At 43.6% G+C, this 17,094-nt stretch overlaps 1 protein-coding gene across 1 annotated transcript in view; it reads left to right on the top strand.

The window, feature by feature from the left end:
- The first annotated feature begins 1,758 nt into the window (after positions 1–1,758).
- Positions 1,759–17,094, top strand: part of LOC111963157 (AT-rich interactive domain-containing protein 1B-like) — a 251,145-nt gene continuing 235,809 nt past the window's right edge. Inside the window, 1 exon segment of the mRNA XM_070443334.1 lies at positions 1,759–3,309. Coding sequence (XP_070299435.1) covers positions 2,053–3,309 — 1,257 coding nt within the window. The 5' untranslated portion in view covers positions 1,759–2,052.

The raw sequence follows: 17,094 nt of genomic DNA, 5'->3' as shown, positions 1-17,094 counted from the left end.
ATGTATTTTGCTTTCACTTTTCTGCTTTCGAACGAGTGTCTGTTTGGAGTGTATGCAAGGGAGGTAAGCCTACCTTTCCATTATTCATATTGCCATGTTATAAACAGTGCCTGGATTTCTATAAATGGTGTTTTAAACCAGGCCGTTGGAGCCATGAATGCTGTTTGGCTGAAAGCAATGGTATATCAGACCACATACCACCGCTACTTGTTTACTGTTTTAATTACGTTGGTAACTAGTTTATAGCGATAAGGTAATTCGGGAGATTGTGGTAAATGGCCAATAATCCACAGCTAAGGGCTGTATCCAGGCACTCCGCATTGCGTTATGCATAACAACATCCCTTAGCCATGGTATATTGACCTTATACCACACTCCCTCATGCTCTATTTCTTAATTATAACATCAGGTGCACTTCAATGTTCTTTTTCATGTCTGGTCTACTTGTGCTTACACTCTGTCTCCACCAGGGGTCTTTCTAGGTCCCTACTGTCGATGGGAGCTGCAGATGACAGTGAGGCAGAGGAGTCTCATTCACTCGGAGCAGTCAGGTCAAAATGTCACATTCAAGAGCTTGCTATGACATGGGATATAATGTACAGTACCCTTGCGTTTACGAGAAATGTGTTCCTCGATTGGGTGCCGTCATCATCATCAGCATCATCTTCACCATTATTGCTATCATCGTCATCATACTTCTGTAATGAACCGTCTCCATATCAATTTTATACAGCGTTTCCGCTGTTAATAATCTCCGTCAAGTGAGCTGCTCTCCCTCTACCTATGTAAACCCCAAAGGACTCTGACATCAAAAGCTTTTACTATATTTAGCTAAATGTTACATGAATTACATTGGCCCCGTCATTATTGTAGGGAACTACCAGGGAATAATTTATACAATTATATTGTAGTACAAATGGTAAATACAGTCTGTTACATAGTACTTACTATTGTGAATTCTGTTTTCCAAGAAAATACAAAAAGATGCTTACATCAGATAATCCACTGGTAGTTACTCTGTTCTAAAGGCCTGTGCACTGTCAGGTGCGACCCTTTATGTGTCAAATCGTTAGATAAATGTATACATTTCACCCAAAATAAAACAAGCTGAGAGAACAGACAAAGGGAAAATAAAGAGACCTAATAGGCAAGGGCAGTGACGTCACTCATGTTTAAGTTCTGGAGCCTATTCTACATCAAGAGGGTAACAAGCAATGTGCTCATAACGGCTGAAGATGATTCAAATGTTACAAAAGGTTACATTTCACATCTCGACTAGGGCAGTTACAGCGTGTGATTACATACTTATTCTGATGGCAACATTATTGCGCTCAGCAGCTTCTGTGGTTGCGTGTCTGTCTTTCAGAGCTGCAGAAACTGGATTGAGCCGAGGGAGAGCAGAGCGGAGTAGAGCAGGCAACACTCAAACCCAGATCTGGAGTTTTGGCATGAATTTAAAATGGAGCTGCCCATCTTTAGAGGACACACGCCACTCTGAGAGTTAGGCCTAGCCTACGTTGCAACATAATATTGGTATAAAATGAAAGGTAGTATATTATGTAGGCTATTCCTCTTTTCAATAGGAATATTTCCTCCTGATACCATGCTATAATTCAACATTTGTCTATTGCAAAATAATAGTGACTTTCCTTCGATGGATAACATAGGAAACTCCAGTCCGGGTTTTCCTTGTGATGCGCGTTGGACCCTGGAGGAGGATAATAGCTGGTGGAGTCTACTCTCTCTCATGCCATGCTGGGCCAGAAGGGCTCCGGGAGACATGCACTTACCCATATCCGGGTTGGAGAAAAAAAGTTTCATTTAAACCTGGACGACAAACTTTCAGCATGATGCCTCACTGACAGCGCCACAGCCGCGGCTGTCAGCGACTCATTTCACCGCGGATTATTACGAGCATTACAGCGCTAGAACATAGCTTCGTTTTTCAATTGAAGATTTTTTTCCTGCTTGACTTTTTCCTCTGTCTGTTTTTTGTGTGTGAGAGTGTTCTGCTCGTGGGTCAGTGTCCCTGTCTGAAATGTTTAAGTGACAATGGCTGCGCAAGTGGCATCAGCACCGACGACAACTAATAATAAGAAAAATAAATTGTCTGGCAGTTTGGGTCAAGAGATACATTCGGGGAAATCGGGAGGAGGAACTATATCGAGGTCTGGAGCAATGCTTGGAGCTGGAGATGGGACCAACACAATGAATAATGTAGACCATCACCACCAAAACGAGCTCAACATGGTCAATTCAACTTCTCCGAATAACAATTCTGACACACGGGAGAAGGAGAGTGGAAATAACATAACATCGTCAAATTCGACGACCTCTCTGGAGGGAATGGAGACGGGTTTGATAGCAAACCATAAACAGAAAAATGTGAGTGTAGATCCCCCTCAGCACCTCACGCCGCCGCAACAGCAGTCACAATTTAACCCGTTTCCTCAGCATCAGCAGCACCAGATACAAAGTAACAACATCAACAACAGCCAAGCGACAAGGGGAGAGAGTGAGAATCAGCACCACGGAGGGAAGAGGGGTGTTTTGACGAGCCAGACAGAGCAGCAGATGCTGAGTAAAGGTGAAGGGGATCATACCTGTAAACCAGGGGAGCGAATGGGTGCCAGGTATGAACATGCCAACTTGGGACCAACGACCGACATCAACAGCCAGCCCCAGAGCGCAGGAGGGGACAGCGCTATTTCAGAGTTTAATAACTACTATGGCACTTCCAGAGTAGGGGCCTGCTATGATCAACATGGCGGACAAAGCACTGGGATGGGGATGATGCACTCCTCGGGACCCAACAACATGGACTCAGTGCACAACTCCAACGAAGGATACCACAACAGCCAGTACAACCACTACCCTGGCTACCGGCAGGGCTACGGTGGAGCGGGCTACGGTATGATGGCCCCATCCAGACAGGGCAGTAACATGCTGATTGGCCCTGGCAGCAACACTCCAGCTAGCCATGTCAAGGCTACTATGGGAGCTGCTTCCTCCGGTTCTGGTGGAAGTGTTGGGGGCTTTCAGAGATTCCCAGGACATACTCAGCATCCCTCGGGAGCCACCCCGACACTAAACCAACTGCTGACGTCTCCAAGTCCAATGATGCGAGGTTATGGCAGTGGCTATCATCAAGACTATAACAGTCCCTCTGCACAACAACAAGCTGGCATCGGCTTAGGCAAAGACATGACTTCTCAGTATGGCTCCACAACCCATGGCTGGCCAGGGCAACAGAGAAATCACCCGTCCATGAGTCCTGGAAACGGAGGGCAAGGTATCAGCAGACCACAGGTGAGTACTAGTTTTACAAACTCAGCTGTGGCTCATTAACTTGAGAGGCACTCTGAGTCACACCTGTCATGAGCTGTCTGGCACAGTTGTTGAAATGCACTAGGCCTAGGTTACGTGTATTATTGCACTGTAATAACTTGTCCCTTTCGACTTCAAATAAATATGCTGTGTGCTGGTGAATATTGCACTTCTAATATTCATCTACAGGTAAAGTAATTGTAGAAGAGAATACTGTCTGGTTTCAGATCTGCTCAAGGTCACTCTTGCGAGAAAAACAATAGCCTGTCAGTCACGTGTGTATGCAATACATTGTCATTCATAACATCTATTTTACACAATTAATTTATTTGTCCATGAAGCGTAAATATAGGCTTGGGAACTAAATATAATTTTGCGCGTAAAGGCGCGTAAAACGGAGTAAAATGATCATTATTAATATTTATTTGGTTAAAATCGATGCAATGCATTTGCTTATACTATGTGTTTATTCTTTACCACAGCGTTTTGACTTGAAGAGCTTTATTTGTGTAAGATATTATGCTATTATAATTGTTTTAATTAAAAACAATTAATGGCGTTGGAGATTCGCTCTCTTGCTGACGTGGTTGGAGACACGTTGCAAAACGCCCTCTGGAAGGACGCGCTGTATAGGCTCTCGTCGAATTATAGACTTTATTCATTAATATTGGTTTGAATTACAATAATGTCATATTGCTATCTTCAAAATGTCATATATTTTAATTATTAATCGATGTTTGCACAAATAGAATAGCCGCTATGACTATCAAAGACGTGTCTGTGTACCACGCTGTCCGCCTGCGCTATTGGTCTCCATCAAAAGGTTTGGAATTTGAATTGGAGGTAAAGTGGCTGTAATACTCTCCAGACGGCTGCCTCTGAGTTGACATCAAATCTGCCATCTGATTGGCGCTCCATCTCCCCACTGTGTGCTGAGCGCTGCTAATGTAAATCGAGCTGAACCCTCTGTTCAGGTGCGCGACCCGGGGCATGGTGAGAGCGGGATGGACCATTCACAACTATGCCTACAGATAGAACGTCGTCTTCTAATAGGGCTGGGCGATATATCGAAAGAATTCGATTAACTCGATTTGATGTTTTAGCGCAATGTTCCAAATTAGGTTTTTATTTTTTGTTCCAAATGAGGTTTTTATTTTTGTTTGTTTTTATGAGCATTCTGTCTTTTTGGTCTCATCTTTGCTCCTTCTGTGCTGTGTGCACTGTGCACCTTCCCACTTGCACACAGACACCAAGCCCCTCCCTCCCCCTGCCACTCACAATAAAGATGGAGAAAGAACTTCCTCCTTTCTGACAACAAGCAGTTTCATCTCCCCATTTCCACGTTTGGTCCCACAGAATGGGTCAAATGGACACCGAAACACAGATACATTATTTTGCTGTAATAGAGGAGAACTTAACCTTTCTAATGATACCCTTTTTATGCCTCAACTCCCAAAATGTAGAACAGAGCAGACCCTACGAAAACGAGAGTACTGTATGAATGAACATGTGGAAAATGAACGCTCAGTTTCTGTTGTGTGCTGCATTGTTGTACCACATACCACTAGCAGCATTTTAGCCACACACTCAGGGCTGGCTCCAGGCGACATAAACGGTTGCTTAGGACACCCGGCCATTAGAGGTCCCTGACCCCCCAAAAAATAACTTTTTTTTTACACATTCGGGTCACAATTTACTGTTGAAAGTTAGAATAGCAGAATACACAAGGTGCCAGTTCGACATTTTATTGTCCTTTAGCAGTTTTGCTCTTGTTTTATCAGTCACTGACAGTCACTCAATTAGTTACATCAGCTAACAATTTTTAGATTGTTAAGTTAGTCTAGCCAGTTATCTAAACTTGCAGTAATCATGGCCGAATACCGACCGGGCAAGCAGGGCACGTGCCCAGGGGCCCTGACCTACAGGGGGCACCCATTGATATTGTTAGTCACTCACTCAGATATCACTAATACGGCATAAGTCATGTGCAAAATGTGTAGAATTGCAGGAAATTTGCTTTAACACTGCAAAAACGTATTTCCACCCCATGGCAGAATGGGTAGCAAATTCACTTTAAAACAGCAAAAATGTCTCTCTGCCCCATGGCAAAAATTTGTAGAATTGCATGAAATGTGTTATTAAATTGCTAAAATTTCGCTCTGCCGCATGCCAAAATGTGTAGAACTGCTGAAAACGTGTTTTGAAACTGCAAAAATGTCTCTCTGCCCCATGGCAAAATGAATAGAATTGCAGAAAACGTGCTTTAAAACTCAAATCAAATTTTATTTGTCACATGCGTTGAATACAACAGGTGTAGACCTTACTCTGAGATGCTTACTTACAAGTCCTTAACCAACAATGCAGTTTTAAGAAAAATAAGAGTTAAGAAAATATTTACTAAATAAACTGAAGTTTAAAAAAAGGACCACAATAAAATAACAATAACGAGGGTATATACAGGGGGTACTGGTACCGAGTCAATGTGTGGAGGTACAGGTTAGTCAAGGTAATTGAGGTAATATTACATGTAGGTAGGGGTAAAGTGACTATGCATAGATAATAAACAGCGAGTAGCAGCAGTGTAAAAATAAATAAAAAGGGGGGAGTCATTTTTCTCTCTGCCGTCAAGAGGGGAGCGCAAAACAATATATGCCCTCTTGGTGGGGGGGGCTTAAGGCCCCCAAACGGCTAGAGACGGCCCTTCACAGACTGTTTTGTGCTAACTGAGTTAGTCTGTGTTTTATAAATGTGCAATCAGCATAAAAATATGCATTTATATAAGGAATTGGCAACTCGTTCTCATGCTGAGAAATAAGCATCATCTTATCCAGGAAGGCCACTTGATTTCAATATCTAAACAAAGTGAACAAGCTATGTTGTTCAAACAGTTGGAGACAGACAGAAGGGTGTGTTCATAACAGTTCAACTGTTCTACCTTGTTAGCAAGCAAATAGATCCACGTTGGCTAGACTTGAAATATAAAGATCAGCTAGCTATTCACGAGCGCGTGAGCTTGTGCTTGAGAGATTGTTTGAGACCTGTGTTAAATTTCTATAATGTCTGCTACAACAAGTTGGCCATTATTAGTGGATGTGCATCGTTCTAGTAAACTTTGTAACAAAAATGGCATTTTCATAGACAGACTTGAAAGCCAGATCAGTGATTATTGCAAAAAAAGTAGGTCAAACAAAAATAATTAAATGATGCATCCCGAGTGGCGCCAGCGGTCGAAGGCACTGCATCGTAGTGTTTGAGGCGTCACTGCAGACCAGGGTTTGATCCCAGGCTGTGTCACAACCGGCCGTGACCCGGGAGTCCCATAGGGCCCAGCGTCGTCCGGGTTAGGGGAGGGTTTGGCCAGGGGGGCTTTACTTGGCTCATCGCGCTCTAGCGACTCCTTGTGGCGGGCCAACCGCCTGCAGGCTGACTTCGGTCGTCGGTTGAACAGTGTTTCCTCTGACACATTGGTGCAGCTGGCTTCCGGGTTAAGCGGGCGGGTGTTAGGAAGAGCGGTTTGGTGGGTCATGTTTCGCATGACTCGACCTTCGCCTCTCCCGAGCCCTTTGGGGAGTTGCAGCGATGAGACAAGATCGCAATTGGATATCACAAAGTTGGGGAGAAAAAGGGGGTAAAATACAAAAATGTAATAATTAGTGGGTCTTATGGTTGTGGAAGGCTTATATTTAGCCTAGGTATAATTTATTAGATTCTTCCTGACTGTTAGAAATGCAATGTATTGACCTTTAATTATGCAACAAAGCTTATGTAGAGAAAACGTACAAAAAAAATCTAGATATGATTTTTTAGGTCATATCGCCCAGCCCTATCTTCTAAGCTATTGAATAAAGAAGAGTGGTATACAAACAGTATGCCTCTGGTTGTGTTATTATGTGTGAATGCATTTTTGTTCTCAATGATGTGCTCTGCTGAATATGACCCAGATATTTGACCCCAGGGCAAAGTGGAGGTGTAGCCTACTCTCGGTCGGTCTCCCTCTTCCAAACAAAACGGTACATTTCTGTAGTTCCCAGGAAGACCAGTTTGCATGGGGGATTTTGATTACTGTTATCATTGTAGTAGGCCTAGTAATTCCATAGTAATTATAGCCCATATTTTATATCTTAGACATGTCATTCAACAGATCATAAATTCTTTGTCTGAAGTAGTTTTAGTATAGTCATAATTTAGGAAATGTGAAGGCCTATTTTGTAACACTCTTTATTACCACATGCCACAGTAGGTTTCATTCCACAATTGTTAATAATATTTTGGGATGCACAACAACCGCTGTGCTATGTATCTACAATACATCATACACCGCACATTGTCATGCATTTTGTCTTACATTACTGTACAGGAAAATAATTCAAAGTCATTTGTAAGATTATGCCAGGTTTCAGAATAGCGATATGGTGTATTTATTACAATTTTCCATGCCATCCAAACATTATGAACTGCGGTGGCTATAATAATAGTTAGTCCTTGGAAGGTAATGATTGGATATGATACATACCGTAGCTGAGCTGGGCAACCATTTAGATAATAAGCCTCTCCTTCAGCCTCAGACAATAAGGCCTTTCAAATTGTAATTGGTAAATACATTTTAGTAATGATATTTGGCCCTATTATTTAAAGACCTCTGTGGGTTAAAGATTGGATAATGGGTGCAGAAAAATACACAAGATCATACACATTAATTTACAGGCAGAAGATATCTCTAGAGGATATGAATTCAAAAATATATCTTATTATTATAAAAATGTACAGTATGTTATGCACAGGTTGCTTGTAATTGAACTCAGGTTATAATGTATATATTTTCATACAATAGTATAATTAAGCGAATAATGCGCGAGGGAGTGTGGTATATGGCCAATATACCATGGCTAAGGGCTGTTCATGGCACGACGCAACGCAAAGCCCCGAAATGCCTTATTGCTATTATAAACTGGCTACCAACCTATTTAGAGCAGTAAAAAGAAATGCTTTGTCATATCCATGGTATACGGTCTGATATACCACAGCTGTCAGCCAATCAGTATTAAGGGCTCAAATCACCCAGTTTATAATGTATTTTATTTAAACCCCAGAGAAGAGGTTGTATGTTTGCCGTTCCATATCAACAAAGATACTGTATACATGTGGAAAAACAGGTTTGTAATCGACTGTGAGCTGTACCTCAGTTCACCCACAGGGGTTTTGTGTCAGGACCAGTCTAGTGTGGATCCTCCAAATTGGCCCATGATCTGTGTTTATGCACGTCAAATTGTGTGTGTGTTTGTGTGTGTATTTGTTTGAACACGCCTAAATCAACTGTCGGCAGAATCTCTCTCTTTCAAGTTCATTTTCCCCACACTACCTCTCTTCAGGAGCTAACTGTGTGAGGAGAACAATTTCCTCATTTACAAGCCTGTTTCCCTCTCTCTTTTCTGGCCGGCCGCCAACAAACAGACTGGGACACACACACATCGCAATCAAACTACACGACACAGCCAACGCGCACGCACGCAACGCCACACACACACACACACACACACACACACACACACACACACACACACACACTACAGGAAGGTGAGCCCTAGTTGAAGCTGTTCTCTCGTTTAAATGGCATTGTCCCGCATTTTCAATTACTCTGGCCAATTTGTTTGAGGAAACGGGAAGAGGAACAGACACGCTCATATAGTGGTCCATATACACAGGGCTGGTGCTTCATCAAATAGGTCAATCAGAACACCTTAGTCAATAAAGAAACCATTTTATTTTTTGGGAATAAAAGTAAACTGTTCTAGCTTTAGTGTTCACTGATTTAACACATTGCTTATTTTATTCTCTGTCTAGTTATGCCTTTTTGTCTTCAGATTTTTTTACTCACTTATTTTCAGTAGTTTATGTGTGAGTGTGTTCGATTGTGTGTCCTTGCATGTCTGGCTTTATGTTCATATTCTTGCTTGTCTGTCTGGGCTTGTGTGCACATTATTTTGTTTTTAATTGGTGTGGGTGTTTGGGTGTGTGTGTGTTTGTGTGTTTGTGTGACAGCGCAGTTGGTTTCAGACTGAAGTAGCCTCGTCAGCGCTAGCATACCAGCCTCAACTCCAGCGCTCACTCTTTCCCTTGCTCGTCCTCCATGCTTTGTTTATGCTGGTTTGTTTACATCTCAGGCTCTCCTAGCCCAGTTTAGCTCAGCCTAGCGCTGGCTGATTAGGAACAACACAGTCAAATGTACTCTGTTGCTTCCGATAAGGGGCTGATAGACAGCCTGGGTTTTCATCTTGCAGGATAAAACACAATGCTCAGGAGCGTAATTGGCAGCTAGGTTATCCCGGGACTGCCCGTGGTTTTCTTCAAATGCCAATTAATTCTGATTTGCCATAAAAAAATTGACCAGTCATATCTTCAACTGTACATATAATTAGCTGCTAATAAAATAATTGTAGCTTTTTGTTCGGGCCTGTGATGCACTTACAACAAACAGAGCCAAAGGTTAGCAGACAAATAACTTGAAGCAGAGCAGTTATATAATTATATATATTTTTTAAATCAGTATTATTTTTGTTTGGGTTTTGGCTGTTTGGACCATAGGGTGCAACTTTATTCAACCCAGTATCACAGATTGTTGCGAAATAGACACTAATTGCTTAAAATATTTTTTTTGCATACAGTGCATTTCAATTACAGATAAAGACAGTAGGTTACTTAAGACAGAAACAATAAGAGAGAGGTTGGTCAGAGAGGATGGGTAGGTGTATAACGTGAACATCTAGCAACCCAAAGGTTGTGTGTTCAAATCTCATCATACAGTTAGCTAATTAGCTACTTTGCAACTACTTATTACTTTTTAGCTACTTTGCAACTACTTATTACTTTTTAGCTACTTTGCAACTACTTATTACTTTTTAGCTACTTTGCTTTCATATGTTCTCATGTTCTGAGCAAGGAACTTAAACGTTAGCTTTTTTACATGGCACATATTGCACTTTTACTTTCTTCTCCAACACTTTGTTTTTTCATTATTTAAACCAAATTGAACATGTTTCATTATTTATTTGAGGCTAAATTGATTTTTATTGATGTATTATATTAAGTTAAAATAAGTGTTCATTCAGTATTGTTGTAAGTGTCATTATTACAAATAAATTTAAAGAATCGGCCGATTAATCGGTATCGGGTTTTTTTGGTCCTCCAATAATCAGTATCGGTTAGGTCACCTAACAGTACAAACTGAAGATAAATGGGGGGCAATTAATTCACATACGGTGTCCAGGGCACAGCTGGGGACTGAGGGGGGTCTATAACAAGCGGCAACAGTGAGAGACTTATTTCTGGAAAGGTGGATTTTTAAAAGTAGAAGCTCGAACTGTTTTGGCACAGACCTGGATAGCATGACAGAACTCTGCAGGCTATCGCTGCAGTAGATTGCAACTCCACCCCCTTTGGCAGTTCTATCTTGGCAGAAAATGTTGTAGTTGGGGATGGAAATTTCAGAATTTTTGGTGGCCTTCCTAAACCAGGATTCAGACACGGCTAGGACATCAGGGTTGGCGGAGTGTGCTAAAGCAGTGAATAAAACAAACTTAGGGAGGAGGCTTCTGAGGTTAACATGCATCAAACCAAGGCTTTTAAGGTTACAGAAGTCAACAAAAGATAGCGCCTGGGGAATAGGAGTGGAACTGGGGGCTACAGGGCCTGGGTTAACCTCTACATCACCAGAGGAACAGAGGAGGAGTAGGATAAGGGTACGGCTAAAGGCTATAAGAGCTGGTTGTCTAGTGCGTTGGGGACAGAGATTTAAAGGAGCAGATTTCTGGGTGTGGTAGAATAGATTCAGGGCATAATGTACAGACAATGGTATGGTAGGATGTGAGTACCGTGGAGGTAAACCTAGGTGTTGAGTGACGATGAGAGAGGTTTCGTCTCTGGAGGCACCAGGTGAGGTCTCCGCATGTGTGTGGGGTGGGACAAAAGAGCTAAGGCATTTTGAGCGGGACTGATGGCTCTACAGTGAAATAAAACAATAAGAACTAGCCAAGACAGCAGTAGACAAGGCATATTGACATTATAGAGAGGCATAAAGCAAACACAGGTGTTAATCAGGAGAGCTAAGACAACAACTTTTCATGTGTATTACATGATTTTCATCACAATGCATTTCGTGTGTATGCCATGCTTTTCTTTCATCATAACGCATTTGTATACATTATACAAATTCCAATTTGTTGTGGCTAACTTTAGCTAGGCTCGGGGTTAGGGTCTTTGCTAGGTAAAGCCCCGCCTTATCTCAGCTCACTGGTCACCATAGCAGCACCCACCCGTAGCACGTGCTCCAGCAGGTATATTTCACTTGGTCATCCCCAAAGCCAACTCCTCTTTGGCCGCCTTTCCTTCCAGTTCTCTGCTGCCAATGACTGGAACGAATTGCAAAAATCACTAAAGCTGGAGTCTTATATCTCCATCACTAACTTTAAGCTTCAGCTGTCAGAGCAGCTTACCGATCATTGAACCTGTACACAGCCCATCTGTAAATTAGCCACCCAACTACCTCATCCCCATATTGTTATTTTTTTCTCTCTTTGTACCCCAGTATCCCTACTTGCACATTCATCTTCTGCACATCTATCACTCCAGTGTTTAATTCCTAAATTGTAATTTTTCGCCACTATGGCCTATGTATTGCCTTCCTCCCTAATCTTACTACATCTGCACACACTGTATATAGATTTTTCTATTGTGTTATTGATTGTACGTTTGTTTATCCCATGTGTAACTCTGCGTTGTTTGTGTCGCACTGCTTTGCTTTATCTTGGCCAGGTCGCAGTTGTAAATGAGAACTTGTTCTCAACTGGCCTACCTGGTTAAAAAAAGTGAAATAAAAGTTTTTCGTGTGCATGGCACGTATATTTAGCATAGTAATTGTGGTCTATTTCACAAATAACCTGTGATAGTGTGTTGAGTTTATTCCAATCCCAAACGGCACTGTCTGTCTGTCTGTCTGTCTGTCTGTCTCTGTCTGTCTGTCTGTCTGTCTGTCTGTCTGTCTGTCTGTCTTTTTGCCTTGTCTGTCTGTCTGTCTTTTTGTTTTTTGTCTGTCCTGTCTGTCTGTCTGTCTGTCTGTCTGTCTGTCTGTCTGTCCTGTCTGTCTGTCTGTCTGTCTGTCTGTCTGTCTGTCTGTCTGTCTGTCTGTCTGTCTGTCTGTGAGACTTCAGGGAAGCTCCCGTCAACACTGCCTCAGCTCCACCAGCCAAACTTCTCTTTGGTTATTCCTCCCAGCAGGGGTGTGAAGAGGGCCTCATAGTGTCTTTTCTGTGGAGAGAGAGAGAGAGAGTGTGAGGCAATCGGAAAAGGATGGAAATATAGCGGCGAGCGACAGCAGCATTTGAACTCACACAGGGCTACTGAGGCATGGGGCAGACTTCAGAGACTGAGAGAGAGAGTTGTGAACAGGGGAAATGTCAGAGTACTTGCCCCAGCCTCTCCAAGTCAAAAGAAAGGGATGATTATACAGTAATATGTGTTTACGACCAGAGTGGTTGGTCGGGTGATTTCAGCCCCTCTCTCTCTGGTACCCTGGAGCAATCCTATTCCCCTCCAGCGGTGGGGTGCTGTGTGTGTGGCAGGCTGCCTGGCTGGCTGGCGGGAGGGGAGGGCTGGACTGGGCAGGGAGCCAGGTCGGTGGCCTCACTCACCTCCCACAATCCCCCTGACCTTCACACATGCAAATTAGCCACGTGCAGCCGGTGAATGGGAGGAGAGCAGAGCACACACTACCCCCTCCTCTCAGAGGAAAAGGGATTTCTCTCTCTCTATTTCTTGTTATTGTTCCAGCCCGCCTGTCTCCCCCACTAGCCCTCTCTTGCTCCCCCTCTCCTCTCCTCTATTCTCTGATCTCCTGGGTGTTTTCTAAGCATGTGGTCCTCCAGTGGAAGGTTAAAGGGAGTCGAAAAGAGGGGATATACCCCAGTGGGGCTGTCTCTACCTCTATATCCTCCCCTCTGCATCTCTCTCTTCCTTTGCTGCCTCTTCCTCTCTCTCTCCCTCTGCCTCAGTAGTGGAGAGAGGCAGGGGGTTCATGGAGAGGAGAAAAGCGAGAGGTGTTTGTATGCTACAATATTTATACACAGAGTATATCAGTATCATTCTGACATCATCCCCTTGCCCTTTGCCAGGGGAGAATGCTGGATGATAGCCCGGCACTCACTTAGTGTGTGTGATGATCGGCACACTTCTCCGCCTGGCTGCTGTGGACTTTAGTTTGTTCGTCTGTCACATTGAGACATAGCAGTCTGGCAGGCAGTTTGTTTGTCTCCATGACGTTCTATGTGTCTGATGAACAATATTCAACTGTTACTATTGTTTTGGTGACCGTATGTAAAGGTGATGATGATGATGATGATGATGATGATGATGATGATTTAGAGTCTGTGGTGAGATGCGGGACTGTGTTGACCACCTCTGTCGGATCAGGCTGTCATTTACACCAATCAAAACTGTAATAATATCATCTAGATCCCCAACACACCGTATGACACAGAAACACTGGCTGACTGGACATCAGCACAAAAGCATGAGAAAATATGGACGCCGTGTCTCTGTAAGTGAGCTCGCGAACAAACTCAGTAAACCTGTTCAAGTATTTCTGTGCAATCTTGAGAAATCATTTGGGATTTCAATAAGATCAATATGTAAATTCACTAACCGGTTTGTACCTACACTGTGGTTACACTGAAAATATATTGTTTTAGCAAAAGCACCTACAACTGATTTAAAATTGAATGCAATAGCAGAGTCTCCGGCATATTTTCACTACAAGGTAACAGGAAACAGAAACTTGCAGAAGCACTACCTCCCTCCACCATCCCATGTTGTGTCTCCTTGATGAACGTCCATTGGTATTGTTGAATCAACATGTAAAAAGGTTACCATAATGTCAGCTGTATGTCAGAGGGCATGCTGGTTGCTCTGATGTAGATTACATTAGCATAATCCATTGTTGGGCTAACAACGGGCTGCTCTGCCCAGTAGGGAGGCTGTGACATGCTCTGGGTTAGAAGGGACCTGGTGTATTCAGACTGATGTGGTGGCGTGTGATGATCACACCCTGACATTTGACATTTATCCTAAATGGAGTTGATTGTAACAGAATGCTTTTAATACCAACATCTCCAGTAGTATATTACACCGCATACAGAGTCTCATCATTTCTTTTCACTGCGTGTGTGTGGATATTTGTTTATGTGTTGGAAATCACAGACATGCACATTTCTCAGAAAATTCTGGAACATCCAGTGACAGCGCCAGAATTGCAGACATGGCTTCAGTGGTTGCTGCAATCTGAAGGGAAAGCATTTCTAAAATGTCTTCCCTCTGTCTCCCACTGTCCCTCTCATTCTCTGTCTCTCTCTCTTTCTCGCTCGCTCTTCTCTCTCTCGTCTTTCTCTACCCTTCTCACCCTCTGTCCTCTACTATCGCTCTCGCTCTCTTTCCCAGAATGTTGTCAACTCTCCTCTCCGTCCTCCTCCCCAGTCAGTCAGCCAGTCTTTGGGGTCGACCTTCAGCGCTGTAGTTAGTTAGTGGATGACTGTGCTGCCTGCTGCACTCATTAACCATCAGAGATGAATAGTTCCATCATAGAAGAGGAGGAAATAAGACAATCAGTTCAATTAGAAATAGTTACGAGCTTGGAGGGCGAGAAGAGCTGGAGGACGAGGGGACCTGGGCTCTGGAGGTCCTTAGCCTGTGTGTGTGTGTGTGTGTGTGTGTGTGTGTGTGTGTGTGTGTGTGTGTGTGTGTGTGTTGGTTTGTGTGTGTGTGTGTGTGTGTGTGTGTGTGTGTGTGTGTGTGTTTGGCAGGAGTCACTGTGGTTTGGGGGTCAGTGGAAACACCCCTTGTTGACCTGTGACCCCTAACCCTCAGCCCTGTGGCATAATGAGCGCTTGTTAAAGAGAGGAGGTTTGAAATGCCAGGCCAATGCCATCACCTTAACGGACATCCTCACATTCCCTTCTTTTCTTAATTAGGCCATGGATTTTTATGCTGATTTGCACTTTCAATGTTTATATATGGGATGAAGTAGAAATCCAGGGTCAGAGTCGTCTCTCTGTTTTCTACCAATCAGGGCCCTTTATTTGTACTCTGTTATGACTTGGGTCTGCTGTGAGATGTATTTACTTCATTTCTCCCTTCATATCTTCATCATTATGTGGTGAAATTGAAACAGCTGTACTCCTCTGGGTGTTGCACATGTAGGCCGATACAAATCATCTGCCACTTGGAGAAATGAGAGGGAAATGAGGCCGGGCACAAAGGAGAGGGCGATAGGGAAGTGATTGTGTTCCTAGGATGAGCCTTCTCCATTGAGAGCACTGCTGCTGTCCAACTGGGAAATTCAGATGGGTCAATATTACATTGTTCAGAGTGGCACTGAGGAGCAGGAAACGAAGAGGTTTCTGTCACTTGGCAGATCAATTAGATCGAGCAGAAGAATCTCAGATTACAGAAGAGGACACAGATGATGTCATATGTCCTAATGTATGGGTATTGTGGAGTCCTGTGAATGTGTGTTTCAGAGATAAATAGTGCTTGAGAGAGGCCCTATTCTCCCGGTGTTAGGGTCCCCCTGCCTTCTGCCTGTGCTGATGTCTAGTTGGGCATGCAGCTAGCTCTGGTTTCTGCATGTCGGGTGCCTCCGCCCCATCTATTCCCTGTTGGTTCCCTGCTCAGGCCTGTCACGTGTACCATTGGGCTAAACTATGGGCCCTGTGTGCATCAGAAACCATTATACGTAATGGCCTTTCCGCATATCATTCTCCCCGTGTTATGACACTTATTTTATGACTGCTTACATATCAAATATTTAAATAAACAGAATAGGGGCTGGTTGATGCCGAGGGGGGGAAAGACATTAATTTCCAAGCGCGCAGGCAGCAGGCAGGCAGCGAGAAATAAAGAGAGAGGGGGGGGGGGCAGTAGAGAGGAGGGAGAGAGAGAGGAGAAAGGCTGCAGACGCAGAGAAGAGAAATGCTTCACTTGCCTCCAATCAAAGTGGAGGAGGACGTTTTTTTGCTTACGCCTCGCAGCGGCAGGCGGGTGGCGGGCGGGCGGCGGCAGAGGGGCCATCCGTCAGCGTTTTTCCCCGGGCTGGGGCTGACGGCGGGCCCCAGTGGCTCATAAAAGCAGCCCAGCATAGTAATATCAATCGTGTGCCAAGGAGAGCGAGCGGGAGAGAAAGCGGAGGTAAAAACAGAATATAACACAACAATGTGTAAAAAAAGAAAGGACAGAGAGGGAGGGAAGGGTAGCAGACTGATTTATATATCTATGTTTTTTCTGGAGAGAGAGAGAGAGAGGCAACAAGGTCTTGTGGCTGAGCCGAGCCGTCTTGCGTCGGAAAGCGTTGGTGGCAAGCCCATTACTGTCAGGCTAATCTTAAAATAATTAATTGCGAAGTCGACGCTTTTAAAGAGTATTGTAATTGAATCCTAAATTAGGCCTGGGAAAGAGGACACGTCCTGCTTTACTGTGAGCCTGCTCCCATTCCCTCCCTCCCTCCATCTCTCCCTCCTTCCCGCATGTGGAGGAGATAGAACGCGAGGCAGGAAATGCTAATGAAATGCATATTTGGGGGAAAAGGGCCATCTATAATTTAGATGTTTCTTTGAATTTGAATGATGAGTGAGTGCTGTGATTTATTTTACTTGCGGAGAGGATCATTCTGTCAGGATTCTATTCTTGTAAACAAATGCGAAGAAAGGAGAATAAAAGTAGAGTAAT

This window comes from Salvelinus sp. IW2-2015, linkage group LG4q.2, assembly GCF_002910315.2.
Source record: "Salvelinus sp. IW2-2015 linkage group LG4q.2, ASM291031v2, whole genome shotgun sequence".
Lineage (NCBI taxonomy): Eukaryota > Metazoa > Chordata > Actinopteri > Salmoniformes > Salmonidae > Salvelinus > Salvelinus sp. IW2-2015.
The sequence above is the reverse complement of the archived record's forward strand: the minus strand, read 5'-3'. Positions and strand labels throughout refer to the sequence as shown.